The sequence below is a fragment of the Vigna radiata genome, chromosome 2, assembly GCF_000741045.1.
Source record: "Vigna radiata var. radiata cultivar VC1973A chromosome 2, Vradiata_ver6, whole genome shotgun sequence".
Classification (NCBI taxonomy): domain Eukaryota; kingdom Viridiplantae; phylum Streptophyta; class Magnoliopsida; order Fabales; family Fabaceae; genus Vigna; species Vigna radiata.
Window position 1 is genome coordinate 6,098,968 of NC_028352.1, and position 21,969 is coordinate 6,120,936.

Consider the following 21,969-nt stretch of genomic DNA (forward strand, 5'->3'; position numbering starts at 1 on the left):
TTGCTAGGCAAATGGATACAGCTCATTGGGCGAGTTTTGGGAGGGTTTTGACAGTAAGTTTCAGGGGTTGGACGAGTTTCCTCGTTGGGCTGGAAAGACTCCATGTTTATGCTTGCTGGGTGCCACGATTTAGGAGTTGGGCGAGTGAGTTTGGGTTGCTTGGTTGTTTTATTTTCTTTTTCTCTTCTTTGGTTGGATTTATATAATGTGATGTTTTATCTTATACTCAGTGGTATGGTTGTGAATACATTATGGTATGGAATTGAGGTTTAAGGATAATTTTTCGTGGTTATATTAAGTGTAGTTGATATAAATGTAAGAATCTTCGATATCAGAGTTATCTTGACACTCTAATAATCATTCATGCTCAATTAGAGAGAGATGAGTCGAGTCATGTCGTGAGAGTAGTAGGAGATCCTATCCTGAGGGCCTTTCTCTTTTTGGCAAATGACGTTTTAACGGACTAACCTTGTGTGGTAGCTTTGAGTGATTTAACTATTCTACCACACAAGTGCATAACTCGTTATGACTCAAAATTTATACTATATCTGAATGAGTCTAGGTTATGACATGATTAAGATGTTTGTTTTATCTACATGAATTGTGATATATGATTTCAAATTCTATTATACCATGTTGTATTATTTTATCATTAGCTTACTCTATTTGTTTATTCTTTGTTGTTTTGTTTTGTGTATTGATTCTTGAGTGATGATTATTTTATGGATGTAAGTATAGTGTGTCTTTAGAGTAAGCATTAGATAAAGATAAAAGTGTAGTTATCTTATTATAGTTTTTTTATTTGGTTCTAGATAAACTTTTTTATACATAATTTTGATTCAATTTCTTGTATATAATGTTAAACTTACTTATTATTTTATAATTATAATGCAACTTTATATTTTTCCTTTTTATTTAATCGTTTTATTGTATTGAAGTGATAAATCCTATATAATATTTATATTATTTTAAATGAAAGTTACATGATTCACTTTTCTTTAATTTTATCCCGAAAATATTAAGTTTAGAATATAAGAAAAAAAGAGAGTATATTTATAGTAAAAAACTTTAAGTTTTTTAATTTAATTTGAATTTAGTTAATTGTTGAGATAATTAAATGTATTTTTGGGATATTCAGTAATTAGCTTATTAAAAGAAAAATTGACATGTGATATGTAATTATTCCTTTATTTTTTGTTTTATAAATTTGAAATCCTTCTTAATTACCTTAATATTAATTACATATTAATATAAATTTGTTCTTTGATAAACAGGTATAAAATTTTTAAATAACAATTCAATTATCTCAATCATTATTAATTAAGTTTAAATAAGAATAATAAAATTAAAGTTTTTATACTAAAATTAAATATATTTGTTATTATACTAAAAATATAAATTCTTTTACCCATTTTTATTGTTGATGCGTATGAACATTTGTGTGCATTTCAATTATATATTTTTTTCAAAAAAGTTAATTATTATTATCATAGAAACACAGTTTTTACTACTCACACAAATCATCTGCTTCAAACTATTGGTTTATATTTAAATAAATGTTTAATAACTTCAAAATTAAATTGATATCTTGAAATAATTCTCTGTGTTTATACCTGATATTTAATAAATATGTTATTTTTATTCTTTCAGTAAATCAAAATTAACCTTAGAAAAAATATTCCTGACGGCAAATCACAAACAACACAGCATCTGAATAAAGTGACCCCAACCCAATAGAAGAGGAACATACAACTTACACTGAAATATAGGAAAGTTATTATTACTATATGGTTATTCAGGTCCAACTAATTTTTGGACTATCTTTATTTTTATATTATTATTAAATAACAAAATTAACAAAATCACTATATTTATATTATTATTAAATAAGTATAATAAGTATAAAAGATACATATAAATAAAAAAATTAGACAAATTTAATAACAAATATTAAATCATTTTGTTTACATATTAATAATATGAAGAAAAAGAATATTTTATTTATATATTAATTAAATGAATATAAAAAACTATTAAATGAATTTTTATTTTTATTAATAAATAAATATAAAAAAATGATTAATTTAACTATACATTAATTAGATTAATGTATAAAAGACATAATAAAACATATTTATAAATAATTTTTCATGTTAATTATATTTAAAATTTAATTATAAACTTAAAATATTAAATTGACAAAAATTAACATATCTAAAAAAGAAAATGAAAATGTAAAAGAATAATTTATGGATAAATGCAGCAAAGCAAGCAGCAATTGAGGAGATTTTATTGGTAACAGGGTGTCATATTATTATATGGTTAGTGTTAGGAGCAAGTACTGTTTGTGTCCCATCTTGTAAGTTATCTAAACACAGCTTTCACCCTTTCTTCCTGTAGCCGGTTTCCGGCAAAACATGTTTGACGGCGCATGAATTCCGTCGAATCATGCGGCGTACCCGAGATCCGGTCCTTCTCCTCACTTACAGGTACACCCACTTTATGCTTTCTCTCTCATTCCCCATTCTAGAAATTCATCCATTTCTTTTTTCCTTCCTTTTTGTTTTGGATCTAAATCCGATACCTGTTTGAATTGGATCAGAGCACACCCTTTATCTCAAAATTTGATATTTGTTTTCCTCTGGGGGTGTGTGTTTTGTCTCTGCATGCAAGTTTGTTCCATTTTATATTTGTTCATTGTGAATTTGCAGATGATTCTGTCTCTGAAGCCGGAGAACAGATAGAAAATTGCTGATTTTCTGGTATTGCGAGAATCTCAAATCTTTGTTGCCACAACTCTATTTACTGTTTTCTCTCTTTTTATCTGAGGTTATGGTTTTCCAGTTAATGTACCAAATGGGTTTAAGTCCTGTAAAGGGATGATTATAAGGTGGTTACAGATTTTAATTGAAGTTCATAAATTTGATGGAAAGAATACAGAGATGGAGTTTGGTGGCATGTACTTTGTGGCTGTGGGTTGCATATGAAGGGACTGTGAAGATTTTTGTAGGGATTAGCTGCTGAAGGTTTGTTGACATGACAAAGAAAATACGCTTGGCTTGTTCCTTGCAGGAGGATGAAGAGAAAGGGAATAATAGCTTTGTGGAAATGGATACAAGGGTAGGAGGTAATGATGGTTTTCCTAGAATTGGACCAAATGATTCGCTTCTCCCTGGTCTTTTTGATGATGTTGCGCTAAACTGTCTTGCTTGGGTTAGTAGATCTGATTATGCTTCACTAGCATGTATAAATAAAAGGTACAACATGTTGATTAGGAGTGGGTATCTATCCGGGTTGAGGAAGAAGTTGGGGATTGTGGAGCTTGAGCATTTGGTTTATTTGGTTTGTGATCCAAGAGGGTGGGAGGCATTTGACCCCAAGAGAAATAGATGGATAACATTACCTAAAATACCTTGTGATGAGTGTTTTAATCATGCAGACAAGGAGTCCTTGGCTGTGGGGAGTGAATTGTTGGTGTTTGGTCGGGAATTGATGGATTTTGCCATTTGGAAGTACAGCTTGATTTGCCGTGGTTGGGTGAAGTGTCAGGAGATGAACCGACCTCGATGCTTGTTCGCATCTGGCAGTCTTGGTTCAATTGCTATTGTTGCTGGTGGAAGTGATAAATATGGAAATGTTCTTGAATCCGCCGAGTTGTATGACTCTTCTTCAGGTACATGGGAACTTTTGCCGAACATGCACACACCACGTAGATTGTGCTCTGGTTTTTTCATGGATGGCAAGTTCTATGTGATCGGTGGCATGTCAAGTCCTACTGTTTCATTGACTTGTGGAGAAGAGTATGATCTTAAGACAAGAAACTGGCGGAAAATAGAGGGTATGTATCCATATGTTAATGGGGCTGCTCAGGCTCCTCCACTTGTGGCAGTTGTGGATAATGAGTTATACGCAGTTGAGCATCTTACCAACATGGTGAAGAAATATGACAAGGAAAATAACAGTTGGAGTGAATTGGGAAGACTTCCAGTTCGGGCCGATTCTTCAAATGGATGGGGCCTGGCTTTCAAGGCTTGTGCAGAGAAGCTTCTGGTTGTGGGTGGGCAAAGGGGTCCAGAAGGTGAAGCTGTTGTACTGAACTCATGGTGTCCTAGGACAGGGGTCAGGAATGGAACCATAGATTGGCAAGTACTTGGTGTTAAGGAGCATGTCGGGGTGTTTGTTTACAATTGTGCTGTTATGGGATGGTCTGGTGAGATGCTTCTTGATTGACTCAGCACAAGATTTGCTGGTATCTACAATCTGACTTAGCTTTGAGGGGTGCTTCCTAGTTCATTCATCTCATTTACTAAGCTAATTGTCTGAGACTGAGAATTCGGGTTTCTACTTTTGACTTCTTAAAATTTGGATGCGTTTCTCCCTTTCATGATCCACAATTTTTATTTGCTTTCAACATTACTTAGTAGGCTTACACGGATATGTTCTGGTATCCTTTTCTTATCCAACTATGTAAACCAATAAATCAGTTTTATTTTTTAATACTTCAATGCTCATTCTTTGCTTTAGTGTATGGTGTATTGTTATATCTGTCAAAATTTATGTCTTGTGTATGCTCAGTGGAACAGTGTTTGAAGGAGGTACTCTAGAGTTTGAAACTAAGCTTCCATGGGTTATGGAACTGATTTGAACGATGAAGACTGCATCTCATATTAGGCCAATAATATTAGATAGCCGCCAAAAGAAAATGAGGTCCCCTCAGTTCTATGATTTCATTTTACACCTTGTCGACAGTTCCAGCTGTACTTCCTTCATTGAGACACTGTTTTCATCTTCCTTTATCTGTTTAGTTATACAACTTGAACTAGAAATGATTCTCCTCATTAATAAGCAGGTTTAAGTGGGAGACTGGGACCATCCTTTATTACCTTGATTAACTAAATTAAAATTCATGACAGAAGGTTCAGTGCAATGGCCACTATTCATTGAGTTATAATAATTTATAGTTCACTCATGCTTGGTCCATGCAGTAAAAAATATACCCCTCTTGTTCCCTCACAAAAAGGAAAAGTTTTTATAAATAACTCGTAATTATATTATATTCACTATTTGGGATCACAGTACGTGATTATCGGTTTGATGTGTACCTGTTTTGTTTTGTGCTCATCCTTTTCCTATTTTTACTACCTTGACCTTAGAGAATTATGTTAACCATGTTGTTGGGAATACATTAGTTTGTGTTCCCAACAAGTGATTTTGGAATACTTTTGTACTACATGTCGGTGCATATATTCCTTGGAAACTAGAATTATATTTCTATCTACCAATTAGGTGAAAGGGGATTGGATAACAATCTTTCAATTTTCTAGGACTTCAAAATGAAAAACAATTCTGAAGGAGACTAAATTTTTTTCACAGGTTTAACTTAACTGTTTTAAATGCTTAATTCTTGTATTTACATGGTTCTTTAACCTGCTGTATGTTTGTAAATTCGAGTCTAGATTTTCTACTGGGTTTTTTTCAGTGTTGCTCTATTAAACACTAAAAATACACTGAATGATGTTGGTATATTAAAATCTTTTTTAATATATTTTAAAACATCAAAATCAGTGTCCATAAGTGTATTTTAAAACCATATCAGAAGAAAAATTCAAAGAATCCAAATTCAGGAAATTCACAATAGCATGTTCAAAATATATTCCTTTTTTGCTTGATGGAGTAGAACCACTGCTACTGCATAGTGGCCATTTCTTTTGTTGTTTGTTTCTTTTCAAGTTGGAGATTTTTTCCAAAAGAAAGTCATATGAGTATCATAGACTCAACCAATATTTTCGATCGGATAAAATCACCATTACTTCAGTTCTAAAAAAGCATGTTGTTCGTTGAAAACTAGGCTTCATTCACAGTTTAACTCCCAAAAAAAATGTCTGGTACAACTCTGGCAGCACAGGGGAGGGGATTTCAATAAAAATAAAATTGTCAACCATGTAACATATCTATATGATGCACGGCAACCAAAACTAGTCTAAGTTCAAGTCATGCTCAGAAAGAAGGAAATATCAATTCCTGCAGATATTTTAAAATGTAGAAGAACAAACATGGAATGGAGTCAAATTATTCAATCAAATTCAACTTGAAGAGTCTCAGGAATTAGAAAGCCCGAAAAGTACCACTCTTAGTTCATGCAAAATGCTTGACAAGAGCAGCAAGAAAACAGTCTGCAGAAAATTTTGAACTAACATAGCATCATAAACCTCCAAAGAAGCCTCCTCCATTCCATTGGTAACCTCTTTTGGCATTAGAGGACGATCAACTGAGTTGAAGGAGACACATGAGGTTTGAGAGCATCAACATACCATATGGTCATATCACGTTGCGTTTCTCTAATGCTGGCCTTGACATCAGGTGATCTTTGCACATGCATTGAAGCCAAGGGATCCACAACAATCCTGTTGAGATTTGGTGCCTTTTTAAATATGCTGATCAGCAACTCAATTTGACAGGTGTCTCTTCTGTACCCAGACACTTCCAGCTCCCTCAGGTTTGGATACTCATGCTTCAGATTGGCCTTCCACCCCTCATCCAATTCCCAGATAGTGGTCCTCACGAACTGCCAAATCACAGAAACAAACACATAACTAACTATGATTGACATCAACATCTGAGATCAGCATTCACACAGATGCTACAACAACAACATGGATGAACATGTTGGTTTTGCATGTTTGTTTAATATACGCACTTTGGTTTAAATTTGGAATTGTTTAGTTAAGGTTGTGAAAATACTGCGTTTTTAATTCAAAACTCAGAATGTGTTTGTGTGAGTTGTAATTTTGTGACATGGACAACAACACACAAATAAATGGTACTTATTGAGAGATATTTTGTCATTCTTTACCTTAATCTTAAGCACAGTTATTGAAGGGAATGCACTCAGTAATGAAACAGTACGACCAAGTTCCCCTCCACACCTGTGACGAACTCGTAGTTCCAGGTTTTTCACATTACTTAACACAGGAAGATCTTCAAGAATTCCCTGAAAGTGGATCATGTCATGAAACATAAAAGAAAACGACTCATCAAAGGAAAGAAAGTAAAAATGCTATAATCACTGACCCCATAGAGTATAAACAGTTCCAATTTCAGAACATGAACCTGCGAAAGTACTGCATAAAGTTCAGCATCTTGCATGTTCGATAGCAGGTAATTACAATATTTTCCTCCAAAGGAGACTTCCACAAGGTTTGGAACAGTTTCAAAGTTAAAATTTCCATAATCTCCGGTGTAAGTAAATGTCATGAGATTTTCAGCACAGATATGAAGATGCAAAATATGACATTCAACCAACTCCAAATGCTTTAACCTCAGTCCTTGACCCTGAATTTTCAAGCTCACAACGCTTTTTGATCCTCTGACGGATAATGTTTCAAGCACTGGAGAAGATGCTAGAAAACTCTCAATGATCCCAGCACTCACGTCCACAGAAGCCAAACGAAGGACTCTCAGTACCCTCATTTCAAAACTCTTTGACAACACATTTCGAATATTCTCACTTATTTCAAAGAATGGTTCCATGAAATTGTATGAAAAATCCAGGTCCAAAGTTTCAACATTCTTTTCTGCAGCAAACTTCACCCACTCAGTCACCTTCCAAGGGTTGCCCAAATCCATGCAGATTCTGAGTCCATGCATGGAGTGACATTTCAACGATTTCATCACATGTTGCAAAAGGCTCATGAACATCTCCCACTCACGAACAAAAACTTTGCACTTGGTCAAAAGTCCAACATTCTCATGACGCAAGAGAAGAGTCCTGAGAGAATTATCAAAGTTCAAGTCCCCAGAGAAATAGGTCCATTGATATCTCCATGTAGTTGACAACACGCTAGTTCTAGCAGCTTCTTTCAATGTCAACCGAGACAGAACATTTGCAACGATCTCATTTGGCATGGTGCTTATGATGTCCCTCTTCTCAATTCTGTTCCATGTCACCATTTTCTTTGATATTTCTTGTGCAATTATCTTCCCCTGAGCCATTTTCTCCCTGACAAAAGCCAAACTATAAAGAAACTTGCCTAAAACAAGTAGTACGAGAATTCTATGATGAAACTATAGTACGAGAATTCTATAATGAAACTATAGTGATTGTTAATCGTTCAGGACAAACATGTAATTAGTTTTGAAATACAAGAGTGATTTATTTTAAAACATATGTTTATTTTATATATACTTATTAAATACTTATTTTTGTTTTGACTTAATACCATTGTTTGTCTCAATTTTTATCAACTTTGTTTGAAATGGTCCTCAGTTTTTTAGAATGTTCAATGTAGTATTTTATTTCGTAATTTATGTTCAATTTAGTCTTGTTGGCAAACGACGACAGCTAAATGTCCAACTCAACAATCAATCAATGACATGTCATTTATTGGCTCACTAGACACTTTAAGACATAGTGAGATAGATTTATGTTTTTTGAAAGTATTTTTTTGATATTTGATGACTCTCCTTAATATTAGGGTTTTAATTAAATTGACGGTCACCGTGACATCCATAGCCACCTTCATCTGCGCCTCCCTTGCCACCATTCCGCAGGAAAAATAAACCAATAATCAGATATTAACAATAACTCTAAATCCTAGAGACAACCCTAAAACGTAACCATCAACCTCAATCGCAAACGCTAAATGATTAAGAACATAAAATCTTCCAACCAAAAAACCCTAAATCCCCATTTCCAATTTTACAAACAAGATCAGTAAAACCCCAAAAAGAAAACCAAAATTCCTTTGCGCGAAGGAGAACCCTCTACAGATAGGGTTAATGCGCGAGCCTGAAGCAGAGAAGAGAAGAATGGTTCCCCTGCCTTTCACGCGAACTTGAATAAGAAGAAAGAAAACCAGAAGAAAACCCTCCTTAGGCGAGAACTTTGCACGAGAGAAAAATGACACCCAAGACCAATTCATCCGCGAAGGGAAAGAAGCTTGAAGCTTCTAGGAAGAAAAGAAGAGATTATGGAAGAATCTCTCTTGCGTGGCCCTAAGGCTGGACTCCTAGATTCTAAAAGAATAAAGTTTTGACCTTTAGTTTGGTTCCTTAATGCAAGAAGAAGATGATGAACTAGAAGGATGAAGATGACGAGAGGTAGCCATGTAAGATAAAATAGGTTACATCATTTAGTCAAGTAAGATCAAATAAGTTACATCATTTAGTGATTGTTGACTTTAACAATGTTTCATTAACGATTTAAATGTAGTTTGTCAAAAGACTAAATTGAACATATTAAATTAAACATAAATTACAATATAAAGGACTATGTTCACCATTCTAAAAAAAAATAGGACCATTTTGATAAAAATTGAGGTCAACAATGATATTAAACATTTTTGTTTTATATATCTTTTCTATATTCTATAAATCTATAGTTTTTGTTCTCTTTTCTAATCTATTTGACAATATTTAGAAGTGGACTGGATTGATGAACAAAACAAATAAAAAAGAAAATGTTAAAAGAAGATAAATGAACAAATAGATTTTATAGGCATTGTGATGTGATAGGAAAAAAAAAGATAAAAGTTAATTATAATACTAATCCTAATATTATTAGTGAACATTTTTTATCAGAAAAAATAAATGAGTTATATAAATATAAAAGCATTTGGTGTTTTCTAATCCATATATCACATAAAATAAAATAAAAACAAATAATTAAAAGAAAAGAACTATAAGAAATTTACCCTCGATCTTGTTAAAATCACATTGAAAACATAATAAACTTAGAAGGTAATTTCATAAATAAATAAAAATAAATAAATAATAACGTAAATATAATGTTTTAAGGTTATTTTTTGTACATGTAAAATATCTATTAGTTTTACTAATGATTAATCTCTATCACAAAATCTAGTTTAACAACAGTTGTAATAGGGTTTCCTTTTTCATCTAATTCATAAAATTCAAATTCAAGATTTTGTTGGATTTTTCTTGAATTACCGTAGAATAAAATCTCAAGCAATATTTTTAATGTGCTAAATTACTTCACTCAGCCAGATAAATAATTAAACCCTGTTCTTCCAAATTGAAGAAAAAAAAAGATATTTTTAGTAATCTTTGTCCACATGTTTCTTTAGCTGAAAAATGTGGAAAAAAAAAACAGAAAAGAAATAATATTTATGAAAAATGTCAATTCATCTTACAGTAAAAAAACCAGTAAAAGATATTAAGATGGAAGTGAAATCCTAAGAAGTTACAGGTAACTGTTGATATTAGTTTTTACAAAGTGATATATAGGTAGAATATGAATTACAACCTAAGAAAATTGCTTGTTAGAACAAGGTTATTAATTTCAATCAATTGTTTTTCTATAGATTAAAGGAAAAATCTATAATGATGCTTATAAAAGCAAAGAAAAGAGTAAGGAATGCATAAAAGAGGAAACATACCTGTGAAGAGTTCCAAGTACAGAAGAGAAATTGATTATTGACTGAAGTTCTTTGTCTCTCAACAAAAAATTTGGAGAAATTAAAATGAGCAAGATCAAAGAAGCTCTGTCTTTTTTTATTACAGAACAGGTTGATAACAAGACACACACTCAACTATTTATATTTGATCTGTTCTATTAATTATTTTTGCACAATTATTTAATTTAAAAGTTAATTGTTGTTGTGTTGCAAATTTGTAAATTTATCGCTGAAAGGAAATAATTCAATGAATTGAAAACTATAATTAACTGTGAATTTGAAAAAAAAAAAAACTAGCGTTATTTTGTATACAGACCTTCCAAATTTATGTTGAATTTAATGTTTTTGAATATAATATATATACATTTTTTCTGTTTTTTTTCTCAAGTGTTTGTTCTTCAAAGACATTCTTGTTTTAAACACAGTCAAATACTGAATGTGAATTTCTCTTTTAATGAGAAGTTGAACCTTAGTTTTCAACCTTTATTGATGTATTATATAAAATGTTGAAAATTGGAAGGTTAATAGTTTATTTAATTCAACCATTGAAAATGTTAGGATATATTTCTATTTGTAAATTTATTTTTTTAAACTTGACTATTTTTATTATAGCATAATTCTAGATGTTATTATTGAAACATTTAAAAAGAGTTAAATAAATCAAATAATCATGATTGATATGGATAATATATTAAAACAATAATGATATATAAAGAAAGAAATAGAGAAAGAGGACACATAAAGAAAGAGGTTATCCCTTCAAGGTTTAAAATAATATTTATATATAAATTTTTTATGTGTTTTAAACATTAAAGAAAATATTTAATTTTCTTTGGATGTGGGTTAAAGTCAACGGTTCATTTTCCGAGATGTGTTGTCCAACGTTCAAATTTTGTTTGGTAAGAGTTTTTGGTATGTTCAAAAGTGTTTGAATGGTCTGGATGCTAAAGTTAGTAAATGATTGATCAATATATTATTAATGCAGTGATACGTGTGTGTTGCGTGTTTAATGTTTGTGTCTAAAAGTCAACTTTTATAGTAGTTATTATGGACTTTTATCTTTTTTTTTTCAACCTAATCACGATTCGATCATACTTTAATCAACACTAACAAGTTGATTCATGATTACCATTATGTTAAGTTGATCATTTTGTAACCGGTCGATCATGCCATTCAAGTCAGGGTGGTCGATCACGAGTGATATGTCCAAGAGATCGGCCAAAGGATGAACGGCCAAAGGTGGCAGGCTAGAGTGGTCGGCCAAGGGAGGTTGTCCTAGAGAGGTTTGTCTAGAGAGGTTGATCTAGAGTAGTCGGTCAAATGTGATCGGTAAAGAATAGTCGGTCAAAGGAGGTCGGCTTAGAGAGGTCGACTTAAAGTAGTCTGCCAAATGTGGTCGGCCTAAAGTAGTTGTCCCAGGGTGTGATCGGTCTTACAGTTAGACTGTTTGGTTGATGGTTGGTTGTCAGGGCTTGATTGGACGACATATAGTACACAGGCCTCCCAAGCCTGAACATTAAATAATTTGCAAAGGGGTTTGGATTTGACCGTTTGGTAATTGACGCTTACATATGCCAAAAGTTGTAGCCCGATCGACACATGTTTTTTAGTTGGAACTCGTCCTTAACCATTAATCGTGCGCTTTATTGTATGTAGATTAGATGGGCTTCAACCATTTTTAAGGTGAGCGGTTCGACAAGAGTTCTTTTCAAGATTATTCCTTAATCTATTGCTTGTGAGACGACAAAGATTCTTTTCAGAACTCTCCCTTGACTGTTTCGATGTTTGACACAAAAATGATCAATATTAGAAACTTGTTTGTTTGTTTTTTGTGCTTGCTTTTGGATTACGTTTGGATTATAAGGTACTTTTTCATTTTGATTTGTCTTTGAAGTTTAACATCATTTTAGAGTGAAATTTATTTACATTTGAATTACAAAAAGATTGTAATTTTTTTTGGATTTGAAAAAAAAAAACTTATAATTAAGTGAGCCAACCCGTCTAACCCATCAACCTGTAGTGAGCTGAGTCGGGTTCGAATTTTTGGGCTCGCTAATAAGTGAGCCGAGTTAGGTTGGCTCATTAAATGACCAACCCGTGGTGGACCTCACCGGGTTACCTATTTTGATAACACTCGGAAAATATATCACATTTAGCTATAATAAAATAAAGCCAAATCATGTGACTATGCTTATAAAAAAATATCCATTATTCCCTAACGATTGTTGTTCAAATGGTCTACATGCACTCAGATACACAACATGCATCACACCTTTAGCTATAATGTGCATATGTGAATTAAATTCATTCCTAGGTTGTTTACCCAACAAGCATTCCTCACACATCTTGTATGGTACATGAATATCTGGCAACCTGATTACCATATTATTAGCATCCAACTTTCTCAAGCTATGGAAGTTTAAATGGCTAAACCTCCCATGCCACAACCAGTTTAAATGGCTAAACCTCCCATGCCACAACCAGCTCATCTTATATGTGATTATTGTAGTAAAACATTGATTTTCAACATAATACAATCTTGATTGAGAAGTCCTATTCTTTGACAATAGTGACTTCATCACATGATTTTTCCTTGAATCATACACCTTCAACATATCTTCTTTCATTGCAACTGGAAATCCCTTTTCTACTAGTTGTCCAACACTTAGTAGGTTGCACTTCATTCCAAGCACATATAACACACTTTCAATAACTGTAATTTCTTTCCCATCCTTCTTGATTATAATATCTCTAATTCCTACAACCTCAATCACATTATAATCTACAAATCTAGCTTTACTGGTTTCACTTGTATCAAAATTTGACATCCAATCTCTAAGCCAGTCATGTGATTAGAGCATCTTGTGTCAAGAAACCAATTCCTAATTCATCTTCACTAATTGTAATCATCAACACTATAGGCTCTTCTTTTGAATCATCTTAAGCAATATTGGCTTCAACTTCAACATATTCTTTTCTCTGCTTGCCTTTGTCATGCCAAAAATCAGCAACATATTGTCCCTACTTCTTACAATTACAACATTGAATCTTTCTACGATCATGATTCTTCTTTCCTCCTCTACCTCGGCCATAATTGCTTTTGGCTGATCTTTTTTTATGTTCTGTGTGCTCACCAAAACCTTATTCTTGATTCAAAGAACTTCAATGTTTTCTCTGGTGGCCTTTGTCATGCCAACAAACAGTAACATATTGTCCCCACTTCTCACTGTAATATTAAATATTTCTACAATCTTTATTCTTCTTTCCTCATCCACCTCTTCTAAAATTTCTCTTGGTTGATATTGTATATTCTATATGCTCAACAAAACATTATTCTTGGTTCAAAGATTTGCAATCTTTGTTAAATCACCCATCTATCTTGTTCTTGTTTCATTTGTCTCGAGAAACACCTTATTTCCTTATAGCTTGAGCCTTCAAAGCTTGTTCTTCACTGACTTTCTTGGCATTGCGTGACAGAAGCTTCAACTCATGCATTTCTAACGAGCTTTGCAACTTCTCTACTAACATCTTTTCTATATCTTTTGATTCTTCAATGGTTACCACAATGTAGTCAAACATTGGTTAGAGTGTGCATAATATCTTTTCAACCATACTTTGGTTTGTCACAAATTCCCTACATGCTCTTATTGAATTAACCAGTAGCTGCAACTGATTAAAATAATTTGTCATATTCTCTTATTTCAATATAAACAATAGCTCATATTGTCACCTTAGGGATTGTAATTTCTCCTTCTTGATTTTCTTTGCTCCTTCATGCACCTTTTGTAGTTTATTCCATGCTTCCCTTATTGATTTTGCCTTTGAAATTTTCTCAAAATTCACTATGTCCACATTGATGCAAGAGACAACGAGTTTTGCAATCTTTCTTCCTATTTACAGCTTCATCCTTTTCACGGGCATTCTTCATCAAATCTCTAACAATTTTTAGTAGTCAAAAATGACCTACATCTTTATAACTTGGTGGTTATAATTCTTTCCATCAATAATTGGTTGGTTTGTGAAGAAATTTCTACTTTCATTAACCGTCATGATAGATAGCACTATATATTCTTTTTATAACCTCAACATTGTTGTTGATACCACATGTTGATAAAGAGATAATCACACAAAGATATACACCCAATTTATACAATAAAATGCTTCTACATTATTGATTTGGTAACAACATCAATACAAGAGATAAATAACTCTTATACATATCTAAACAACATACAACTATATAACAAAAACAATTGTCATGCTTGAATTATAAAATTACAACAAAAATCACAAAAGTAAGAATGATATTGTGTTTTTGATAAAAAGAAATTCAATTTCTTATGCAAATTCTATCTCCTTCCTTTTTATTTTGTTGAAGTTCTTTTTTCTTTCATCTTTAGTAATTTATCTTCTTACATTTTTCTTTCACAATTACACTTTCGTTAATTTGGCATATATGATGGGACTTTTCGTTTTGAATTGTTTTGAAACTTACGTAAAATTAATCTCGAACGTACCGGACAAGTAGTGTAATATCATTACTCAAATTTACTAGATCTGTGATTGCTGTTGAAAGTTGATGGGCCCAAGGATTTGGGCCAATCTACGAACCGGCTCAATAGATACTCGTTACGAAAACGCAGGTAGTTGCTATCGGAGACAAGCAGTTATCGCAGCGAAGACAGTGTAGTGTGTTAGTGGGCAATGGCGGAACCTGTCGCTAACACCCAACTCTCTCCCTCGAAAACCCTAGACTCAACCAACGGTCATGATTCTACTTTGGAACCGAATCAAATGCTTCCACAAGACGCTCAAATCAATCAAGAAAACGACGGCGTCGTTTCGACGAGGAAACGGAGTAGGGAAGACGACGACGGCGAGGAGCGATCGCTTCATCCCCTGTGGAAGACCAGCCTCTGCTCCTACTACAGGAGCCACAACAACTCATGCAACCACGGCGACACGTGCCGCTACGCGCACGGCGAGGAGGAACTCCGCCCTCGCCCCGATAACACATGGGACCCGACCTCCGAGCGCGCGAAGAAGGCATTAAAGACAGAGACGGGCGAAAAGTGCTCCGTCTCGGAGGACGTGATGATGACGGAAGCTGTTGTCGACGGCGACGATTACGATTCCAATCACGCGCTTAGCAAATGTTTGGTGCATTTGCCGCGTAAGTGGAGTTCCGAGAATTTGAGGAATTTTCTCAGCGAACAGGCAAGCCTGTTTGGTTATTTGGTTTTGTTTTGGAGTTTTTGATTTCCAGTTCACTTAAGTTGACATTCAATTCACTTAAGTTGACATTTTCAATTTAATACTTATTTTTCTCCTTTTTTGCAGGGTATAGCTTTTAAGCATGCTAAGAAAAAGAAAGGTATGATGATCGGTTTTGTTACCTTTGAAGATGAAGAACAATTGAAGAGTTCATCAAAGGTGTTTTCTAATGACTAATGATCCATTTATTTCGTGTTTTCACTGGAAATTGGCAATTGATGGTTTATAATTTCCAATTTAAAAGGATTTAGAAGGAAAAACAATTGGCAACAAAACGGTAAAGGTTGCTGATGTCATTCCTCGGTCATTTCAAAAGAAAAGTAACTCCGGTGTTGCTTCCAATCAAGAATTGGATGAAGGGGACGATCCTTCGAGTGGAGCTTTAGATGCTGAAACAAATAACGACAAGTTGTCTGTTGATGGTTCTGTGTCTAAGACAAGAAATTTGCGTGATGTAGTGACTCCTCTGGCTCACATCACCTACGATGATCAGTTGGAGCAGAAAAAAGCCTCTCTCATGCAGATTCTCAAAAAGCTTGTTAGTCATGATTGTTTCCAATTTATCTTTGTACTTTCGTCTATTTACACGTTCCTTACTTAAATAAAGAAAATTGATTTCTTTTTTCCTGGCAGACAAGAAATGCTCGCAAAGCTTGTCCAAATGGGGTTTCTCTTCCTGAGTGGATTCTCAAGTCGAGGGAAATAGGTAGTGTGTTGTTATATCTGCAAACTCTTTCAAATCTCCAAGAATGGTTTTATTTGTAGTTCTTAGTTTTAGCACTGGATGTTGTCTTGGAAATAACTTATACAGTTCTCTTCATGATTTAGTGCACCCTCGTATGTTCTCTTATCGAGATCTGGAGAGCTGTTTTACGTGGAAACATATAAGATTTTTAATGGCGTATGAAGTTCTTTTACCACTTCTTTCTCACACTTCTGCAGGTGGTCTTCCGTGCAAACTAGAAGGTATTATTGCATCTCCAATTGTAAATGGATACCGGAACAAGTGTGAATTCTCTGTTGGATATTCTCTGGAAGGCAATGTGACTGTAGGTTTCATGCTGGGAAACTTCAGGTAGTCTGCATCTTATCTGTTTGTAGAATGCATTGCTTGTAAGTTTTAGTTGTATACTAAAAATATTATTGCAGGGAAGGTGTAACAGCAGTCGAGGAAGCAACCGAGTGCCCAAATGTTTCAACGATTGCTTGCAAATATGCTACAATGTTTCAGGAATTTCTGCAGCACAGTGATTTACCGGTTTGGAACAGATTTAAAAATACTGGATTTTGGCGTCAATTGACGGTAATTTTGCTGGACTTGGTGTTGAAAATTTAGGGACACATTTCAGTGTTACCTGATTATATTCATTTTATTATATACGACTGACCCTTTTTGAAGCAATTCTTATGTCATATTTCTTTTGTAGGTCCGAGAAGGCAGAACAAACGGGAATACTGATCATGCTGAAACTTTTGGTAGCATTGCAGAGGTCATGCTTATTGTGCAGGTATTTTTTTTTTATAATTTTCATGGCAAATGTACAGCTTAAAAAATGGTGTTGGTAACATCCTTTGGGGTAGTTAGAGGATTTGGTGCTTTCTTTGTCTGTAATCTTTGTGAACACTTAGACTGAATTCACTGACAAGCCAAACTTTCTTAGCACATGTACAGCTTAAAAAATGGTGTTGGTAACATCCTTTGGGGGTAGGTGAAGGATTTGATGGTATTTTTGTCTGTAATCTTTGTGAACACTTAGATTGAATTGACTGACAAGCCAAATTAATCTGTACTGGTATTATCATACAAACATTGTAAACTTGTATGATTTATACAGGGAGAAGGTTCCAGATTACTTGAAGCATATGATTTGTATGTATAACTCCTTTGTTTTTAAATGATGTTCATAAATCCTTGCCTTTGGTCTTGATTATAGGTTTCTACTGCAAACTTTGATGATGCATTAGTAGCTTCTGAATTTAAGAGGCTTGCTCACGCATTTGTTGCTGGAGCTACTTCGCATTGTCCAACATTACCGCTCACAGCTCTGTTTGTTCAGGTATCAGTAGCCCTTATACTTGAGCATATCTTTGTAAATGTAGATTGGAAGGATAATGATGTTTCTGTTCCATTGTTTTCTACCTAGTAGCTATGTTATTATCCATCTCCCTCTCCCAGCATCAGTAGGTTAGGTTCCTTAAAAGAATCTGTAACATTGCCACGTATAGAAAAAGAACTTCATTTTGCTTAACATAACAAGCTATCAAATTTAATAGAGAAATATGATTTCATTAATTTTCTAAAAACAATTTTTGATATGGTAGTTGATTTTACATTCAGGATCACCAAGGAATATCCAATGTGGCACCTGCTGATGCACCACTGCGTTTGCTACCACTTCCTAAAGCAGGTGGGGATCCTGAGATCAATGAAAACAATAATGCCATGGATGTAAGAATCCATGATTATATCAACAATCTCAGGTTCTCTATATCTCCAACCGCATTTTTTCAGGTTCATAATAATTTTTTGGTCTATTTCCAAGGGCGTTCTTTCCCCTTTTATATTTGAGTTTTGAATCTACTTCTGCTGTAGGTTAACACTCTTGCTGCTGAGAAGTTGTACTCACTTGCTGGAGATTGGGCATGCTTAGGTCCTGATACACTACTATTTGATATATGCTGCGGGACAGGAACAATTGGCCTGACATTAGCACATCGAGTTGGTATGGTAATAATCATCATTTATGTTCCTTCTTTTTCTGGTTTTCAATTTTTGTATCTTGGGTGTTGACTCTTTAATGTGTCCGTTTGGGAAATAATAATATATGGTGTCATGATTACTTTTTGCGGAGGTTAACTGAACTTTTAAGACTGTTCTTTATTTCCTCTATGAATGAAGTGTTTCTTTTTTTAAATTCCTGAGTTTTTTAGGAAGTTGGTTCAGCCATGTTTGTTTTGTTTTCTTCAGGTGATTGGAATTGAAATGAATGCTTCTGCAGTGTCTGATGCCCATAGGAACGCTGAGATTAATGGCATAAAAAACATTAGATTTATATGTTCAAAGGTAACGTAATTTTATATTCTGGTTGAATTATTTAATGGCTGCTGACCAGAAAGACTGGATTACCGGAATTTTGGTTGATGTCATATGTTTGTAACTGAATTTTATGTCGTGGAAATATTTTCCTTTCAATTTAGTTGTTGACTTGTAACATTACATTTTTTAATTCTCTTATGTGAGGTAACAGGCAGAGGACGTGATGGGATCTCTGTTAAGGGAATACCTCAATATGACTAAGAAGCAAGATGATTCTAATACCCCTAAAAATGGCAATGACATTCCTGAGGATAGTGCCTGCCCAGAGGCTGAAAAGGGAGAAATGACATCTCATTGTCCAGAAAATAACAATGCAGAAGTTGGAAGTGAAGTTCAGAACGGTGGCACCTCTGAACAAGTTGACGGGATATCTGAACAGACAGAGAACTTGACAGGTTCTCAGTTAAGGGATGATGGAAATGTGCCTAAGGAACATAGCGACGATCCAAATGTCTGTGGAGGTGGCAATGACATTCCTGGGGATAGTACCTGCTCAAGGCCTGAAACCAGTGATATGACATCTCCTTCAGAAGATAACAAGGCAGAAGTTGGAAGTGAAGATCAGAAGGTTAATTCTTCTGAAAATGGGAACACTTCCATGCAACAGTTCAAAAATGTTGTTGCCATTGTTGATCCTCCACGTGCTGGACTTCATCCAACTGTAAGAACTGAGAACCATGTCCTTTGTGCAAGTGTTCCAACTGTAACTAATATGATTTAGGGTCCAAAACATGGCATTAATTCCCAGGAAATTTTCGTTTTGTTCTCTTGTTTAGCTATATATGCCATTTTGAAAAAGTATGTTGAGAAAATGTCATTTGTCTTTGATTGAAGTACTTTCTATGGTGTTGGAGTGATAGAAGATTCCAAGATCAGGTCCCGTTTAAATAGGTTTCTCCATAAGAATTTGTAGAAGAAGAAAATAAAAAACGAAAAGTGAATTAACTTATTTCATAAACAAAATTAGTTTATGCATAAGTTAAGATTAGTTATTAGAGAACCTAAAATTTTATTTTTCTTACTTTTTTTCTAAGTGTTCATAAATAAATTTATCCACATAGGCCAAGTTCAATTTGAGCACAGCTGAAATTAGGGTTATGTGAATGTCCGCGTCATACACATTCCCATTCCACCGATTTGGTGCTAAAAGACCTTCCTCATCAGGACCAAAAAAAAAATAAATAAATCAGGTTCGCGATTCCTTTACACTTGACCATGTATTATTGTGATTCCACCCGTCATTCACTATCTGGTTTTGTGGTCCTGTTCCACAGTTCTGTAGATGATCATTGTATAGGAACTTTCTTTGCATACCACTGGTCCAACATGGCTTTTTATTGCAATATTTTTCTTATTCCATGTGATTGCAAAATACAGTAGAATAACTGTTGTTCTTCTTGCTCTTAAATTTAAATTTCTGATTTATGAATTATGAAATCACAGGTAATCAAAGCTTTGAGAACTCATCCACGCTTGCGGAGGCTTGTGTTAGTTGTTCAGAACTATTATAACTCTTTAAATTTTATTTTCTATGCACTGTATCTAATTTTGCGCGGTTAAATGCAGTTACATATCCTGCAATCCTGAAAGTCTGGTGGCAAATGCTATTGAGCTTTGTACGCCATCCCCCGCAAAAATTGAGAAAGGTAATAAAGACAACAGAGGATGGAGAAACATGAGCAGTGCTGGTCTAGCAAGGCACAGGGCCAAGTCTATGCCCATCTCAGAGGCCTTCCATCCCGTAAAGGCTATGGCTGTTGATCTTTTTCCACATACTCCACACTGTGAGTTGGTTATGCTTCTTGAGAGGTAGACCATATGTGTGGACCAGACACCAAACTCTCGTTTAATTTTTACTTTATATGCTATCCTAACAAATTTCTTTTTCATACTTTTTTTTGGCGGTGGAATTAGTGCTTATTCTGACTTGCAAACAGAATTATGTTCAGGCACGACCTTTGATATTCAGCTGTTACGTTATTTCCTTTTCTTATCATGAAGCATTATGTGTGTCTTGTCTTTTGCTTATGGTCATTCTTTTAATTTTATTGTGGCACACCTGGTGACAAGAAATTATCTGAACGGTGACTCTCCAATTCTCTGGCTTGAGTATTATAGGAAGCAGTTCTTTTCATAAAATGAAAAACGCTGAAAAACTTTGTTTTGTAGCTCTGAAAAGTGTGTTTTGAGCTTTAGAAAATTTATTTTGAAATTCCTGTTTTGAGAACTTTATTCTTGAAATTATGCCCCGAAAATGTTTTGAAAAATTTGTTTTACAATATTTTTATAATAAGTAATTCAAAAAATCACTTTTACAAAGAAATTTTGGGGGATTGAAATCGTTGTTTTGAAAATTAAGGGACTGCGAGAGGAAAAAGCCCTTTGGAATATGCCTTAACTACATCTGACTATCTTTGGTGGCACTTGTTAAGCATGATTTATGATAATTAAAACTGCGTAGACTTGTTGTCTATAATGAAATTGACGCGACCGACAAAACTTTATTATAAAATTTAGGTATTTTGACGTATTATAAAATATATTAGCCTACACGTGACCTAGCTAAGAATAGTTTAATTATTCCATAAAGTTTGTGTGTTGGGCATGGGTAGTTAACCAGAGGAAAGAGTTAGGAATAAACTGATACATAATTACGTGTTCTGATTTAGTTAGAATTGCATTTACTTCACCCTATCATTTTATATTTTCTTCCTACCAGTTATGAGAAACAGGAAGACACGAAACATAAATACATATAAATAATAATTGAGAAAAACATGAATATATATGAATAATAATTGAGAAAAAAATATTGACTTTTAAAAAATATTTTGACATAGAATTCGTGTGTTCTTTTTACTGATTTATAATTTATTAATTATTATATTGATATATTCTAAGCTCAATAAAAATGACATATATATAGTATTAAAATATTATTAAAAAATCTGTATTAATGTATCTTTATCCATAATAATTCGTTTATCCGTAATAATTTCTTAAAAACGAGTGAAAAAAGTGTTAAAATGAATCAAATTTATAAAATAAATGAATTTAATATGTTTTTTTTAACCTGATGACCCATTATAAATTCATAAGTTAGAGAAATAAACTTACTTGAAATATATTTTATTCTCTCAAATTTTATATATTTATAATAATATATATAAAGTAGATTATTAT

At 33.7% G+C, this 21,969-nt stretch overlaps 3 protein-coding genes across 3 annotated transcripts; 2 read left to right on the forward strand and 1 right to left on the reverse strand.

The window, feature by feature from the left end:
• Window positions 1-2,310: 2,310 nt before the first annotated feature.
• LOC106756588 (F-box/kelch-repeat protein At5g60570) lies at window positions 2,311-4,523 on the forward strand. Its single transcript, XM_014639072.2, has 2 exons — window positions 2,311-2,489; window positions 2,712-4,523. The coding sequence occupies exon 2, from the start codon at window positions 3,037-3,039 to the stop codon at window positions 4,228-4,230; it is 1,194 nt and encodes a 397-aa protein (XP_014494558.1). The 5' UTR covers window positions 2,311-2,489; window positions 2,712-3,036; the 3' UTR covers window positions 4,231-4,523.
• A 117-nt stretch (window positions 4,524-4,640) lies between these two features.
• On the reverse strand, window positions 4,641-10,476 carry LOC106778790 (F-box/FBD/LRR-repeat protein At1g13570-like). The gene is made up of 4 exons (XM_014666787.2): window positions 10,398-10,476; window positions 7,072-7,999; window positions 6,854-6,991; window positions 4,641-6,565 (listed from the first exon to the last, which is right to left on the reverse strand). The coding sequence occupies exons 2-4, from the start codon at window positions 7,990-7,992 to the stop codon at window positions 6,254-6,256; spliced, it is 1,371 nt and encodes a 456-aa protein (XP_014522273.1). The 5' UTR covers window positions 7,993-7,999; window positions 10,398-10,476; the 3' UTR covers window positions 4,641-6,253.
• A 4,490-nt stretch (window positions 10,477-14,966) lies between these two features.
• On the forward strand, window positions 14,967-20,814 carry LOC106756375 (zinc finger CCCH domain-containing protein 24). The gene is made up of 14 exons (XM_014638772.2): window positions 14,967-15,632; window positions 15,756-15,848; window positions 15,934-16,227; window positions 16,323-16,395; window positions 16,632-16,764; window positions 16,839-16,992; window positions 17,117-17,197; window positions 17,624-17,746; window positions 18,028-18,201; window positions 18,283-18,417; window positions 18,658-18,753; window positions 18,938-19,447; window positions 20,230-20,273; window positions 20,353-20,814. Exons 1-14 carry the CDS (start codon window positions 15,120-15,122, stop codon window positions 20,597-20,599), a joined length of 2,670 nt encoding a protein of 889 aa, XP_014494258.1. The 5' UTR covers window positions 14,967-15,119; the 3' UTR covers window positions 20,600-20,814.
• Window positions 20,815-21,969: the final 1,155 nt, after the last annotated feature.